Source organism: Aspergillus pseudonomiae (assembly GCF_009193645.1).
Source record: "Aspergillus pseudonomiae strain CBS 119388 unplaced genomic scaffold BDV37scaffold_35, whole genome shotgun sequence".
NCBI lineage: Eukaryota > Fungi > Ascomycota > Eurotiomycetes > Eurotiales > Aspergillaceae > Aspergillus > Aspergillus pseudonomiae.
This window is the reverse complement of record NW_022476027.1, coordinates 284426-299482: the sequence shown is the minus strand read 5'-3', so window position 1 is coordinate 299482 and position 15057 is coordinate 284426. Positions and strand designations below refer to the sequence as shown.

The window sequence follows — 15057 nt, the reverse complement described above, 5'->3', positions numbered from 1 at the left end:
ACTATTGCGCTCTGACCATGGTTAGTGGGTGCTTAATTTCCACCATTGGGGTTCTGGCCCAATGTAATTGACGGAGAGGGAGAGGTTTCATGGTTAGCCCTAACCCAGTCAAGACTAGCCCAGGGACCCAGCAGGAGAAATGCGATTACCGATTGAGACGGCACTCCCAAGAGTGGTTAAGCATCACCGATTCGTGGGCTGATAATGAAGCTAACAAACTCAGTCGGTTACTCCGTAGGCTGCGACTTGGGGGATCTAGGCTCCTAGCGGCATTCCAGAGTTCAGGGACCAAAATCCAGGAGTATATAGAAGCCACAACCCTCTCTCCTCGTCCACTTCTCGCCTCCAGGGGACTCACTCAATCACTCACTGTCCGTCGCTCTTTAATCCACCCCCACCGGTCACCACTCCTTTACTATACTTTCCAACGTCCAGTCATTCATTCTCAATACACCACAATGAAGTCGATCACTCTCCCCATCCTCCTCACCCTCACCAGCCTCGCTGCCGCCCGCACCGATCTCGATGGCTGCACCAAATCTGCCACCGTCAACCAATGGGGCGAAGCCAGCATGATCTGGTACGTGCCCGACACCGGCGAGATCTGCGATTTCCCAGACTGTGGCGGCGGTCGCGCTCCCCCCAAGCTCAACCAGCCCGGGTGCGCCGCCTACACCGGCACCGAGACCCTGACCCCCAGCTACCTCCCCGGCTGGGGTCCCAACGGCAAGGTTGCGCCGTCCACGTCGGCTGTCTCGGCCACGGCCACGGCCACTGATTCCGAGACCTCGGCCACCTCTACCGGGGCGGCCACTACTTCCAATACTAAGACCGGTAGTACTCTGATTACTGCGGCACCTACCCTGTCCACTCAGGTTTCGTCTTCTGCTGCTGGTTCTTCTTCTCGCGCGGGTGGTTCGTCTCGCCCCGCCTCTTCTGCCGCGGGTTCATCTTCTCGTGCAGGTGGTTCGTCGAGCTCTGCCTCTTCTGGTGCGGGTGGCTCTTCGAGCACGGCGTCGTCGGTTGCTGTTAAGCCGACGGGTAATGCGGCGAGTATGCCGGGTTTGAATGCGGGTGTTCTGGCTGTTGCGGGTGTTTTGGCGGGTATCGTTGCCTTGTAGGGTTGGGGTTACGGTTAGCTCCCAGCCCATGATGGTCGAAGATTTAATTATACTATCAGTTTGGAGATATTTATTCACATGTATTAAGTATAATAGGAATAAGTATAAGCGTCACCATTTTGAACTCATGTACTCGGCTTTTCAAGTCTTGGTATAGATATGACTCGGGTGATCGACTGTTGATCTTCATGATCGGCATTATCCACAGAGGATCAACAGTCTGCCTGCCTAGATAATCGGTATACCGACTCTACTGCGCAGTATGTTCATAGATCCAATTACCAAGACTTCCTACATACAAAAGTACTACCATTGAAATACATGGTTCGCCCTCACCAAAAATCTACTCAGTAGGACCAAGAATATTCCTCTCATAAACAGTTGTCGTCTTTCCAGTATTCTGGTTCTCAATCTATCGCGAAATATTTAGAGCCCTAGTCAGAGCCAGATAGCTCCCCAAATAGAACTCACCTCATATCTAGGGTTCTCTTCGCTCGCATGAACGTTCAGACTAGCCTGGTTTCCAGCCTCGGTGAGGACAGTCCCGATACTCTCGGGGGTCCTTGAGTCGGGTCCTTTGATTGGGATTGTCAGTTTCTCACTCATTGATATATAATGTTGCGGATGGGAATGAGACGTAGCACCAACGGGCTTGTAGATAACACTCTGGCCGTTTCTGTACTGAGGCATTTTGACGGGTTTTGCTGGGTTATGGAGTTTAAAATCAGAATTGATATCTGTTTGATTATACTACTAACAGAACACCGATGGTTGCACCAATTTATATCCAAGAGCCCTCTGCAGACAGCTCCTATGTTTACAAGCACATCAACATTACAACCCCATTCGCGACACATTCTGTCCATATGTCGTGATATCATGATGGTGATCTGAAGTCCCTGCGGTCAATCGTGCAGGATACTGGGAATATTTCCGACTGGACTACTCTATCTTTGGTTGAGTATATGAACATAGTATAGTGACATCAAGCCTAGTCTAGACTCGATCAGTTCCCAATCTTCAGTATTTATATTATTGCCTCTTCTCTAGTAGAATGGTCTCTGTTTGTATTTTCATTCGTCGATCGACACACTCTATCCAGAAGGTTGATCTCCGAAAACTATCGAGTTGATATACTATGGAATGAAGGTATTCAAATCCAGGCAGCTTCTCCGATGGTCTGCTTACTTTGCAGACCCCATGGTCTTAAAATAGTTTAGTTGATTATTTCTCGGGATTGGTGGGATTTGTCAACGGTTGGTAATGCTTGGGGTTCAACCCCTCGGGGACTTTTCTGCTCCGCGGTTGAGTTATACCAACTCCTCTAAATTTCTAGCGTGGGTAAAAGTTTAAATAAAAATGTAGAAAAATTAGAAACGTGCAAGGGTGAATATGTTTTAGTGTTCTTTCTGGAATTTCTGGGCACTTCTGGCAGATTTCAGCGTCGGGATATATACTGTAGCTAATGCTGCTCATGGAAGAATATATAGCACAGTTTGCAAATCAAGACATGTATGCCCTAGTATGAAAATCGTCAACAATAATAATCCTACATAGTTTGAGCAAAGCCTTATGGAGAAAATAAAGCATTAGGATATTATCGTTTACGAATTTTTCCAGGATTTGTATATAGTTTTTGTGATTGATCGCAGGCGAAGTGGACTTGGGCCACTCGGCGATGTTGGACTTCCTGGCGAGCAGAGGCTGGAGTTGAACCGGGCTCGGATACCGAACTCCCTCCGGTTGTTGCAGTGAAGTTGAACCCCGGCTCTCCGGCTGCTATGACAGATGCAGTATTGGGCATAAAAATAGCCAATCAGAGGCTCAGAGGTTACTCAAACATATACCCTTAGTTAGTACATGCATGCAGCATGAGATCTTCTGTTGGTCTTGGACTCATATATGCGTTAGGTACGGCTGTTGAATGACCAGCACTGAATGAACTACTCACGACTGTCCCCATCGAGCTACAAGAACCCTGACCCTCATGAATTAAACTAGTAATGCTATATCCATTGGTTTTTCAGCATTACCTATCTATATGCAAATACAAGTAGAAATTGACAGTTGAAAGTAAACCTTACAATATGTCAAGGAGTCGAAAACCCCTTATGTGGCGCACGTCCGACCTTCTTCGCTCCAGGTTCGCCCCCATTCATCGTCTGCCGATCGGCTTCTGTGTCAGCTTGAGATACTCAGGATAAGGAAGAGCGGTTGGTTTAGGTACGTACCTGGTTGCGGGCGATACGCCCTTTCAGAGGGCTACATTTGGCATGTTGTGATTGAATTGCTGAGGTAGACTCGCTGAGATGATGTTTCGTTATATCTCTTATTCCATATACTTCAAGGTAGATATTTTTCTCGGATTCTTCTCGAGTGTCCGGGTATATCTGCAACTGGACATGACCATTCGCCTCCAATGACAGAACCATGACATTCTGGCTATCGCACTGGCCAACTTTCCATCGCATGTCTAAATTCAGGGAAAATATAGTCAACACGTCGTACTGGTTTTATTTCCGATGGCTACTGTGCCCTAAATGCCCGATAGTTGAACCAAACCCAAACGCCGAAGCAAACACCGAGCTTGAGGTATGGTGATATCATAATAGATTTCCAAATGGGTATACTGATTCTTTGTTACCTGACTAACATTGCTGCTTGTTGACCTGGTATTCTCTATCATTTGATTCTTAGTAAAGCGAACTTCGGTCAAAGAAGGAGAACTCATTTATGTTTAACTCAACGATCTACATTTGAACCAAGTAGTAGGTCGGGATTCTTTGTCGCTCTTGGTTATATTATCGAAACCAAAGATGGAAACTCCTCAAGGACCTCAGCAGTGAGAACGTTGTCACTATAGCGCTTCTCCTCTTGCAATTGACGGTCTTCAGAGGGCTGTTGGACTGCCCTGAGCCATGTATGCATTGTTCGTGGCGCTATCTGCGCAGTCGACCTATGCTAAGGGTGTGGTTCGCGCTTTGACGCTACGAACCGGCGTCTCGTATCGATGAGAATGAGTCTGACGTGGCTGACACCAAGGCGGCTTTTAAGTATAGGGTGCGCATCTCAGCCCTTAGTGATATGTCTGTCTGCCAGTCGCTAACCAGCTTGGACGCAAGGTTGCTGGAAGGCGTATCGGCGATGTTCAACTAGACTGCAATAGTTTTACGTACGTTGCAAAAATATCATCAGATAGTATTCGCATCACATCAAAAAATGGTAGCATTTCTATCATAAGTCCGAGGGACCTCCAGGCTCAATATCTCTTAATTGGGCCAACTCTTTCATCCCATCTCGTTCATCACCATCAAATCGTCACGAAACCAATAAAACCGCAATCCTCTTTCCAGCTGTCCTCTTCTGAGAGAATTCCAAGCCGTCAACAAATCAGATCCAAATAGCTTAATCAGCGCCAGTCGTGGAACAGGTCTGCAGGTGGGGCAAGATACATGCGCTATTCATTCGGTCAAGTCTTGCAAAGATCAAGAAATAGATCAATAATAGTACGCAAATCCACCAAAGGAATGGAAAATAAAGAAAACTTCAAAGGCCATTGACCATAAAAGTGACTTTGTCGCCGTGGCTTTCAATATTAATTGATTCCCCCCGTCCGGAGTATTGTTGTACAGCACCACACGGCTTCAGGGCTAGAGGGATGGAAGCATCGGAGATGAGTTTTGTGGCCTTGCGATCTTCACTTGAAGCAGGGAATCGACAACGCCATATGGCAAGTCATGACTGGGGAAACAAAGAATAAAATTGCAGGAGGATGAGTTGACCATCCCACTGACCCGCTCATTGGTGCCCTTTGTGCTCCCTAATTAAACTCGCTGTGGCGCCGTTGAACAACCCTGGTCGATCAGGCTAGAGCGAGGCTCCGAGTGTATACATTCACAATTCACAACGGAACAGCAGCCCCATGATTGGGCTGGCTGCACAGGTCATACATGGTACAGGCGTTAGCTTACTAGGAATGCCGTCCATCTCGGCTCTGACCCGGTGCTTCAGAGTGAAGGACAGGCTTTCAGGGATGTGAACCGAGTCATCGTGATCGAATTCCTATAGAGGATGTTCAATCCTTCCCCTAATATTCCTCTGAGGGGGGAAATTGATATTCACGTACCAGTTTCTATTCACATACCAGCTGGCTCTGGTGAAATGGCATCAATATTTTTTTCATTATTTAGTCCCTCTTTACCATAGTCTATCTGATCCTTACTTCTCAATCGTCGCTCCTTTCCTTTCTATAACCCTATCATCCGATTTTCTCGTCATTCCCTCGCTAAATACACTTGACAAAAGAGATCCTCTCACCACCATGCAGCTCCTCAACGTACTTCTCCTCTTCTACGCTGCCCTGGTGGCGTCCATCCCAACCACCAATAGTAACGCCGAACTCATCTCGAACGAATCCGCGGACACTCTAGCCGTCGTCTGCAAGTGGGACTGGGATTGCCCCAAGCAGCAGCTCTGTTGCAAGGGTCGCTGTCACAGAACTGGAGATTGCAAGCATGTTCCGCCCAAACCCGATGTCGCCCGCAATGCTCAGACTTGCACTTGGGCTACGGACTGTCGTCCTGGAAACCTCTGCTGCAACGGCTACTGTCAAAGTGTTTATGACTGCAGACGGGTTCCCCCGAAGCCCCCAGTTCAAGATTCCGAAGCCACCACGGACGACAAGGAAACCCCAGAAACCCCGGGTGAGACTGAACCCGCCGTCGACGACCGCAGCGAGACGCAGCTTCAGAAGAGACGCTATCGCTCGCCGGAAGATCAGCCTGATGACAAGGCTAGCGATGAGTCCGGTCCCCAGGGTGAACAGACAGAGACGGCCTGCAAACAGTGGTGGGATTGCGGAGTTAGTGGAGAACATCAATGGATGTGTTGCAATGGAAAGTGCCTCAAGTGGTACCCTGGATCAACACCTTGGGTCCGTCCAAAGTGCCTGAAGTAGTGAAACCTCGCCTTCAAGTGATATATCTTACGCTGTGGTAAAGCTACGAAGTATTTCGTTTGGGGCATTCATGCCATTTGGCTTTCGTTTGATGGACCATGCAGGCACTGGTTATGGACGATGGCCTTTGGCTCTTAGCCCAACCATGGCTCAAGAAATATCTGCGATCTTTTTGGATGGTTGGGATCATTTGATCACTTCATTCTCCTCTCTTCAATAGGGAACATTAGTTATTGTTTTGCTTACTGGATAAGCACAATATTCTAATGCACTGATTACCATCTCGTTTGCTGCGCACGTAGACGACACTGTAGTATCCCAGGATTATTTTGTGGCTAGATAGAGCCAGAAAGATCATGACATGTTGACAACCATCTAGATGTACTCCAGACTAATATCATCACTGTCCAATATGATTTACAACCCTAGCTCTCTTCCAGTCCGGCTCACCTGCGCCAAACTTGAAGACACCACCAACATCTACCAATCCATATCGTCACCCTCCTCCTCATCCTCATCAACATTCTCTTCCTCCTCGCCCTCCCGATTCCCCTCCACACCAAACACCTTAGAATTAAAGTCCATCGCGTAAGGCTGTACGCAATCCCTAATGGACTCCCCCATCTCAAAGTCCTCCACCATCCTCGCATCCTCCACCGTCTCCTCCTCCGCCGTCTGCGCATCCCCATATGCCAGCGATCTCGACACAAAGGCAAAGAACGACCTCGTCCCAATGCGCGCATGACATTCCGCCTGCAAGATATGATTCTTCTTCCAGTGAATCCGATCCCCCCTCATCTCCAGCGGCGACGGTTCCCCAGTCGGCGCGGCCGTCTTCTCGTAGTAGAACTCCTTGCGCATCACCCGGTTGGTGAAGTACTCGTTGGGCGCGAAGTGGAACACAAGCACATAGTCGAAGCCCTCCAGCCACTCGATACGGATGTCGATGAGGGACTTCAGGGGGCCGAGATCGGGCTTCGTGACGAGCTTGCGCGTCCCGTGCTCCTTGCGCAGGGCTGTAAGCCAGAAGTCCGCGATGGGGGCGTGGTGTGTCTGCGTGTCGCCGCTCCAGCCGGTGGCCAGCTCCGCGCGACGCTGGTAGAAGGCTTGGTTGTGCTCGTAGTGCTTTTTGCGGGCTTCGTGGATGTCGCGCTCCCACTGCGCGTTGAGCTCGCTTTCTTTGTCGTAGAGCGCTTTTAGGTCGGGGGTTGCCATCTTGACTTGAGGGTTTTTTTGGCTTGTGAGGTAGATGGGGTTTGTGTCTCCAGGTTTGGTGTGAGCTTGTTGTGGTGGATGTGGTGTTGTCAGTCTACGAGGCTGGTGGTGGTGTTGATCAGTTGAAGACCACTGTGGTTGAGATACTTGCAACACAAGAGCTGAAGAAGGCGGTAAGCTTGAGTTTTATAAAATGAACAGATGATGATCAGTGATCAATCTTCTTTTTCTTTGTGGTTTGTATTTCTACAAAGGGTATTCTTTTGGTGTCCTGATCAAAGGTAACCCTATTCACTACAAACCATCGGAAACAAGACCGCCACTACAGGACCAACAAAGACATTGCGCTTGTTTTTCCGAATAAAGAAACGCAATATTTTCTTTTTCTCAGTGAATCATACATGCTTTGGTCACGTTATGTACTGAGTGAATGAATATCGCTGGCGGTGATCACGTTGCATAATAGATCTGGATTAACACTGGAGAGATCTTCACCTTGAACCTTTTCTTTTCCTGAATTGGTATGATTGTTGGGGAAACACAAGTCTAGATATTAAACAATACAAATACTTGTCGCACTACTCAAAAACTTGAGTGAACGATGGTATAATGAAGATATCCATTGTGCCCTAACTTGCAAGCTCCATTGTAGATAATATGGGCATTGGGCTTATATAACCCCCTGTTGATGATCTGCTGATATCTATGTATTTGTGACATGCTCTTATTATTCACTAAGTTTTTACCAAGATCAAATTAGTAAATATCACGCATATTACTGCTATTAAGTACTATAGTCTACAGTATAGATAGAAGCAGAATTTCGGCAGTGGTACTAAGAGCCTGCCGTAAAGGACCTTGCTGCAGCTGGAGATCAAATCAGTAGTGAGATCGACATTCAGATGACGCCTAATGCTGCCAAGAGGGGGTCCGAGCACTGAGTGCGTTCGATCTTCTTAGAATATCTAGGTACTTTACTACTTAAATGCTTCATATAAATCTACAATGGCGTGGCTATGTAGACCTGAACAATGCAGGAGATGTTGCGCGGCTGACAAGCGACGATGCTGCATGCTTGGATGTTGGGTCAGTGCATCATTGCTCCATTTATCTTCAGCTTACTATTTACTTACTGAAGCCTTTAAATATAAAGACAGGAAAGGTCCAAGGATAATTATTTTATCTCCTGCTTCTCAGCTTAGGTGAACACCGACGAAAGCAATTCAAAGTTAGGTACAGTATGGAAACCAGTTCAAGCTCCAGCGCCGCAAATTATCTTCAAAGGACCTCAAAAGAACTACTACACACGGTATGCGAACCTATCTGTAGCCTCAAGATGATTTCCACCCACAGATATATACGGGGTTCTAATCCCCAGAGAAGTGGTTCGCAGATGATAGTTTCCAATACCAACCCTTGCCCGGCCCATCCCACATTCGTCTACTGAGACTCCAGCCTGGAAGACCGAACGATGAGATATCCTGCTCGATACGAGCCGTCAGCCTTGACGACAACCCTAAATACACGGCTCTTTCCTACACCTGGAGGAAACAGCACTCATACCTGCGTATCGGCACCACCCTGGCAGTGGACATGGTGAAAGCGGCGTATCGAAGGGAAGAGTATGACTTGCATTACACAGGGGCTGAAGAACAGGTGCGCACTACCAAGACCATCCTGTGCAATGGCAAGAAACTGGGCGTGACTTCGAACCTCTATGACGCTCTACTCTCATTCCGACAAACTCGGCCTAGGAATGGGGAGTATTGGATCGATGCGGTATGCATGAACCAAAGGTACCCGGATTCATCTCCGTCGTGTTTAAAGAAAAAGTCAACAGGGCAGTGACTGACCAGCTCAATAGCGATGTGATAGAAAGAAATGCCCAGGTCCGAATGATGGGCAGGATATACCAATCGGCGGGCCTTGTCCTTGTTTGGCTCGGTAACTGCTCATCAAGTCTAGCCCGGGGCCTTCCTGAGCTAGAAGCATTGGCGCGGAAGCCTCCAAGCGAACTACCGCCGTTCGATTTATTTCCTGAAGATAAAACGTCTACTGCTGCCGCATCCTCAGGTCTCTTTAATCTCTTCAAGGACGACTGGTCTTTCATATCAGCGCCAGCGATGGCTGCATTCGATCTAAGCAATCGGCATTGGTTCAAGCGCATCTGGGTACTGCAAGAATTCTTCTTAGCGAAAGAACTTGTCTTCCTCTACGGCAAGCATCAAGTTAGCCTCCAGGCCCTCCTGACTGCGTTTATATGGGCTTATCAAAATCCTGGAAAGGCAGTCAAGCCGGCGAAGGAGTCCTGGGACATTGCTAGGGCATACATCATGCCGCGATGGTTTTCCCACACCTGTGACTTCCCCAGTGTGCTGCTGGCTCGCGAAACCATTACCCAGGGCCGCAAGCTAACCCTCCGAGAATGGCTTCTGACCTGCAGGGGCCACAATGCTACCGACTCTAGAGATTTTGTATTTGGCGGCCTGTCTTTGATTCATCCCGCGTCGTTAAGAATAGATAAGCTGCGTCTTCAGCCAGGAGAGTACGCTAAATCTGACCTTCGCCCTCCTCCATTGCCACCCCGTCCTGGCACCCGTGCTCACAATAGCAATCAACCCACCATAGAATGCCCAGCAGCCATGGGAGGAGCCTCACCATCATTGGTGCCCCTTCCCAAGGGATTATGGCGTGTCATCGAGGTTGATTATAAAGCCAGTGAAGCGGAGGTCTTAGTCAACCTCGCGGCATGTCTGCTTTCCCAGAACGAACCACACGGTCTTGATCTGCTGTCTATTGCGGCTCGTCCGCGGGAGCCCAAAGATCATCTCAATGCGCTGTTCAAATTCAAGCCTAGTAGAACTCCTGGTCTCCCTTCTTGGGTCCCAGCCTTGGGTTCTTGGACAGTAAGTACCCTATCAGTTCACTTGTCTCATCTCCGTTCTATGACTACTCCTACCTGCACACCAAATCCTCAACTAACATCCATAGTCTCGTGTAAGCAGCAACCTAGCCACCGCCCCAGCAGCAGCAGGCGGCGGCGGCACGGTCTTTGCAGCCGGCACATTAGGACAACTACCGGCAGAAATCCCTTCGCCTACGATCTCTCGCGATGGAACGACATTATATCTAGATGCTATGCCCCTCGACAGTATTGAGGAGATACTGCTAGATGCGGAATTCTCATATTCGGAGGAGTACATCAGCGTCCTGATTCCCTTTCTCGAAAAGTTGGCCGCGTTGCCCTGCACCTACCCCTCAGATGTCGGGACGAGCTTCAACGCGGTGGCCACCGCTCTTGCTTCCTCCTCCAGTGACACTGAAGCGGGCTCCATGGCTGATAAGGACGCGGATCGATCCCCGTCCTCACTGCCACCGGAGCTGCGTGCTCGCATCTGGCTCTGCGAAATCATTGAGCGTGAGGTGCGCCACTGGGTGACCTCTTTGCGGATGGATATCAAAGCCTTCCCCCTGCAAAAGGGACACAGAGTCGACAAGCAGAGGCAGCTGGAAAGACTTCTAGTCGTATACCGGGCGTTAGTGAGAAAGTTTAACGACCTTCCATGGACTGGAGCAGCAGACCAGGGCAGACCGCGGCCTGGCAAGAGTGATGGTGGTGAGCAGAAGAAAGGACGACGCGAGCAGATTATGGAGAACCTTCGGGACAAGATAGTGGAGAAGATACCTGGGCCATCTGAGCACATTTTAAGGGATAGTATAGAGCCCATCTCGCCCGAGGCGCAGCGCTACGAGAACGCCTTCTATTCTGCTATGAACTGGCGGTGTCTGTTTAGAACGAAGGATGGCCTCATTGGGATGGGGCCTAGTTGGTTGGAATGTGGGGATTTGGTGATGCTGGTACGCGGTGCCATTGTTCCCTATGTGTTTAGACATGTTGATGTGGATTTGAGGCTGCAAGTGAAAAGCCTGGGAGACACGCTGGAGGAGTTGGAAGAGCGCCTTTTCGAGTGGAAGACTGGTGCTAAGAAACAACATCGACTCTCTGTCGTCGATACTGAGAGGGAAATTGCATCTTTGAAACAGAAAATCGGTGAGCTTCATGCTCAAGTCGGCAGGAAAGATGCATGGGTGTTGATCGGGGAGGCGTATGTTGAGGGCGTTATGCGAGGTGAGGCTTTGGAAAGGGCAGGTGTTGATTCTTTTGAGAGAATTGCTATTGTATGAGACTGGGACTGATATTGCTTCACCTTTTCGCTGCTTTCTAAGGTCCTTCTATCCAATATCTAATATAGTATTGTGCAAATTAGAAATACGAACTTCTTAATATCCAGCTGGCTCGCCTGGGAGCTGGCTCACGTCGTCCTATCACTATGCTACAATCTAGACATAAACCTATACTACAGAATTACTAATTGTAACAGCTACTGTACAGCAACAAAAAACCACCTAGGGACACTATCTACTTCCTTCCGTAACAAAGAGGACCATATGCCTTCCCAGGGAGGCTATCCTGATGCCAGGCCTCACTACCCACACAGGCTGGACAGTAGAAAAGGCTGTCCGGGTCATACTTCTGCTTGATTGAACACAGACGCTTGTAGTTAGCACCGAAGAAGTCGGTAGCCCAGTAAGGATCGTTCCGATCGGCCTAAGAGCATATTAGTCTTTGTCAGGATTCCAGAAGATAAGAAGAACTCACCTCGTTCATGTAGCTACCCATTCCCGGGGTCAAAGCCCTCATAGCCCCGCCCTTCTTGTAGGTAATATCCTTCTTGACAGCGTCAGCGTCTGACTCGTCAGCCCAACCCCGGGCTACAACGTTGACCATGTAGGTCGAGCGCCAGGCTGGGTTCACCCCAGAGAAGCGGTCTTTTCCGTCGGTCAGAACCTTTCCACCACCGACCAGCTCCACGCTGTTGATAGTGTACTCCTCCGGAGCCCCGGCAATGGTACCGATCATCTTGCGAAGGAAAGCCCGGTTCTTGGTCAGAGAGTCCTTGTTGAACATCCGAGAAGTCAACGCAGAGTTCGCCGAGCCAGTGGATTGGTGCGCCCCCGACATGGCCATGTAGTAGGCCGGATACGAGGGGAACTCATACCACTGGACCGAAACAAAAAGCGAGGTGCCGTTGTACTTCTGTAGCTTCTGCAGCAGAGGTGCAAATGCTACCTCTGCGTCCTTGCGAGATTTACCCATCGCTGCCACGGCATGGACGTACCCAACCGTCTGGTTGCCGATGATTACCATGGGGCTGTTGAGGGACCAGGTGCCGTACCCGGAGAACCCTGCGTCGGAGATGGCTGGGTACTCGGTGTGGATGTCTGTAACTGCTTCCAGAAGGGCATCGGTGCTGTTCCCCAGTGGCAGGATGGCGAGCGACTGCGCCACGACAGGTTTTGAAGGGTACGCTTTCATCACTACAGAGGTGACAACGCCATAGGTGCCACCGCCGCCTCCACGGATCGCAAAGTAGAGGTCGGAGTTCTGGCAAGCGTTGGCAGTTACGGTGGTGCTGTCGGCGAGCATGACTTGCGCTTCGAGGATTTGGTCTGACCCTAGACCGTAGTCACGGCTTGCAGGTGAGTGGCCACCACCTTGGATGTATCCACCGATACAGCCTACAGTCTGTTACAAATCATTAGATGAGCTGTGAGCTGTACTATGTCAATATGGGAGTGACCTACAGGGTCTCCTCCACCAACGATGGTCAGGTTACGCTTGAATGCCTCCCGATAGGCATCCGCCCAGACGTAACCACCTGCGATCGTGAGCGCAGCACCGGTCCACTTTGTGTCCTTACATTGGTCCGATGGCACGTAGTTTTCATGGTAGGTAATTCCTTTCTGGATATACTTGATCCAGATTTGTAGGGCACCGTAGCCCTCAGACCTTGTACCAGATGAGTTAAAGTCACACTAAATCGCAAGGTATCGTACTTACTTTCCTAGAATGTCATGGCCGGTGTTTCTCACAACAAGACGAATGTTATTCTTCTTTGCAAACACCATCCCGGCAGCTAGCTCTTCCGGCTCTGTCGCATTGATGGTGTACACAGGAGCCTGTCCCAGGGTACAGTTCCCAGGCTTCTCTCCCGAGCTGAGATCCACGGGCGGACAGCTGTCATCGGTAGGATAAACGTATCCGACGGGTGACAGAGCCTGCCAGGTTTCATTGGACCATTGGGAATTGACATAAGCGCACTGGGCATCGTCCTGGTCGGGACCTGGATAACAGGAAATGGCAATGGGGGTGTTCTTAATAAGCTTTCCAGATACCGACGCGTTGAGCGCATTCCAAGTGTCGAGAGATGGCCAGCATGAGTCTCCAGGTGTCTGCTGTGTGGTTAGTATCAATTGTCTGAGATGTCGTTCCTTTTAAAGACGCACGCATTTACAGGATCCCTCGGTGTTGGCGTAGGCCAACCCGGTGAGGCCCAATAGTGACCACAGAGTTGAACGCATGGTCAATCGTTCAAACAGAGCTATTGTACGAGATGTTCACGAAGGAGAAGCTGAGCTGCGGTCGGGATTGAATCTAAATACTTCCCCTATTGGCTACGGGTACGAGCGAAGCAAGGTAACTGGCATGACTTGTGCAAGGGTTGTGCATGCGTTCGCTGTGAATACCTTTTTCCGTATGCGCAAGAGGGTCTGATTGGGCAATCCAAGAGTGTTACATTAGTCTGGCCATTAATTAACATCACTTTGGTACTCTCACTGCTACCGAGGTCGGGATGTGCCGCATCCCGGATCATCCCAGGCGTATATTGAATGCTGACTCAAGTTACTTTGCATCTCATTGGCTCCGACAATGTGGTGCATTTTGTCTGGCTTATGAAGCCTTGCAGATACATCTAAGTGCCTTGTTCAGAATTGTATGCCTTTATAGATGTGAGACGTGCTGGTGTTTGACTTATGATCACAGCTGTGGCTTTGGCGACATCCCACCTCCGAGAATCTAGGCAAAACCATTCGAACAGTTGACAGCCCTCAGGCCACGTTGGCTCCATCCCAAGTTCCACATGGTACAGTGGATATGCAGGCACGGGAGACTAAAGTTGACGACAAAGCGCCCGTCCGTTGTCCGTCCCTTCGCTTAGATTTAGTGCCGTTTTCTCCAAATTAAATTTGTTCTGTTAGATTACCATTGAGCGGATTTCTCGTAAAGTTTCCAAAAGAAGAACGATAAGTGTGCGACGGCACCCTATACACTGACATTTCCCTCAGATTCATAAGTGAACCATTGGCTTGTGCTCACATTCTGTCTTGTTGTATCCCGTGAGATCCACAACCCTAGGGTGGCAGATGGTGCCCGTCGTGGACTCGGGATCACCACGACATGCGCGGCACTTGATTCTGGAGCACACGGCATAATATAGACAACTAATAAGGGGCCCTACGTAGAGTGACAGGGATGGCGAAACATTTGGGACACACTATGTTGAGATGGTGAGACTATACGAGCTTTAATAAATTATCGGAACATCTGGGCCCTAGGTCCGCGGTCCTCGCTGCCGCCCACAAACGGCCCCCATATCAGCACGGACCCTGATGGCCTCTGGAGTTGCACCAGCGGCCGATGTTCGGTCTTGAATATGGTCTACTGCAGCCTAGTCGTGTACATTCAGCTCCCTCATCCTCTGATGGGGGGAGGAATCCTTGTCCTCCATGCGCATGCGCAGTGAAGGATGACGCCGGTGAACCTATCTAAGATTTGAGTAAATTAACATGTATATCCCAAGTCACATCCATCGTAGGGCCATCACCATGCTTTCCACTTCGCATTGGCACTCTTCTTTATAC

The 15057-nt window shown here is 49.5% G+C and overlaps 6 protein-coding genes across 6 annotated transcripts; 3 read left to right on the top strand and 3 right to left on the bottom strand.

Annotated features, from left to right (window-relative positions):
• Window positions 1–207: 207 nt before the first annotated feature.
• Window positions 208–1521, top strand: BDV37DRAFT_249103 (putative cell surface protein). Its single transcript, XM_032082042.1, has one exon. It carries the CDS (start codon window positions 459–461, stop codon window positions 1119–1121), a length of 663 nt encoding a protein of 220 aa, XP_031941247.1. The 5' UTR covers window positions 208–458; the 3' UTR covers window positions 1122–1521.
• BDV37DRAFT_283399 (DUF2945 domain-containing protein) lies at window positions 1465–1811 on the bottom strand (the record flags this gene model as incomplete). Its single annotated transcript, XM_032087281.1, has 2 exons — window positions 1465–1533; window positions 1593–1811. 2 exons carry the CDS (start codon window positions 1809–1811, stop codon window positions 1465–1467), a joined length of 288 nt encoding a protein of 95 aa, XP_031941246.1.
• A 3631-nt stretch (window positions 1812–5442) lies between these two features.
• On the top strand, window positions 5443–6078 carry BDV37DRAFT_283398 (uncharacterized protein; the record flags this gene model as incomplete). The annotated part of the gene is made up of 1 exon (XM_032087280.1): window positions 5443–6078. One exon carries the CDS (start codon window positions 5443–5445, stop codon window positions 6076–6078), a length of 636 nt encoding a protein of 211 aa, XP_031941245.1.
• Window positions 6079–6558: 480 nt separating this feature from the next.
• On the bottom strand, window positions 6559–7293 carry BDV37DRAFT_283397 (NAP domain-containing protein; the record flags this gene model as incomplete). The annotated part of the gene is made up of 1 exon (XM_032087279.1): window positions 6559–7293. The coding sequence occupies one exon, from the start codon at window positions 7291–7293 to the stop codon at window positions 6559–6561; it is 735 nt and encodes a 244-aa protein (XP_031941244.1).
• Window positions 7294–8886: 1593 nt separating this feature from the next.
• Window positions 8887–11478, top strand: BDV37DRAFT_294268 (uncharacterized protein; the record flags this gene model as incomplete). Its single annotated transcript, XM_032089601.1, has 3 exons — window positions 8887–8949; window positions 9090–10199; window positions 10285–11478. The coding sequence occupies 3 exons, from the start codon at window positions 8887–8889 to the stop codon at window positions 11476–11478; spliced, it is 2367 nt and encodes a 788-aa protein (XP_031941243.1).
• Window positions 11479–11713: 235 nt separating this feature from the next.
• BDV37DRAFT_283395 (isoamyl alcohol oxidase) lies at window positions 11714–13716 on the bottom strand (the record flags this gene model as incomplete). The annotated part of the gene is made up of 5 exons (XM_032087278.1): window positions 11714–11902; window positions 11954–12880; window positions 12940–13144; window positions 13196–13587; window positions 13642–13716. 5 exons carry the CDS (start codon window positions 13714–13716, stop codon window positions 11714–11716), a joined length of 1788 nt encoding a protein of 595 aa, XP_031941242.1.
• Between the last annotated feature and the right edge of the window lie 1341 nt (window positions 13717–15057).

Excerpts from the sequence above, each read along its gene's own strand:
- BDV37DRAFT_249103 (XM_032082042.1), top strand. The coding sequence starts at position 459 with ATGAAGTCGATCACTCTCCCCATCCTCCTCACCCTCACCAGCCTCGCT.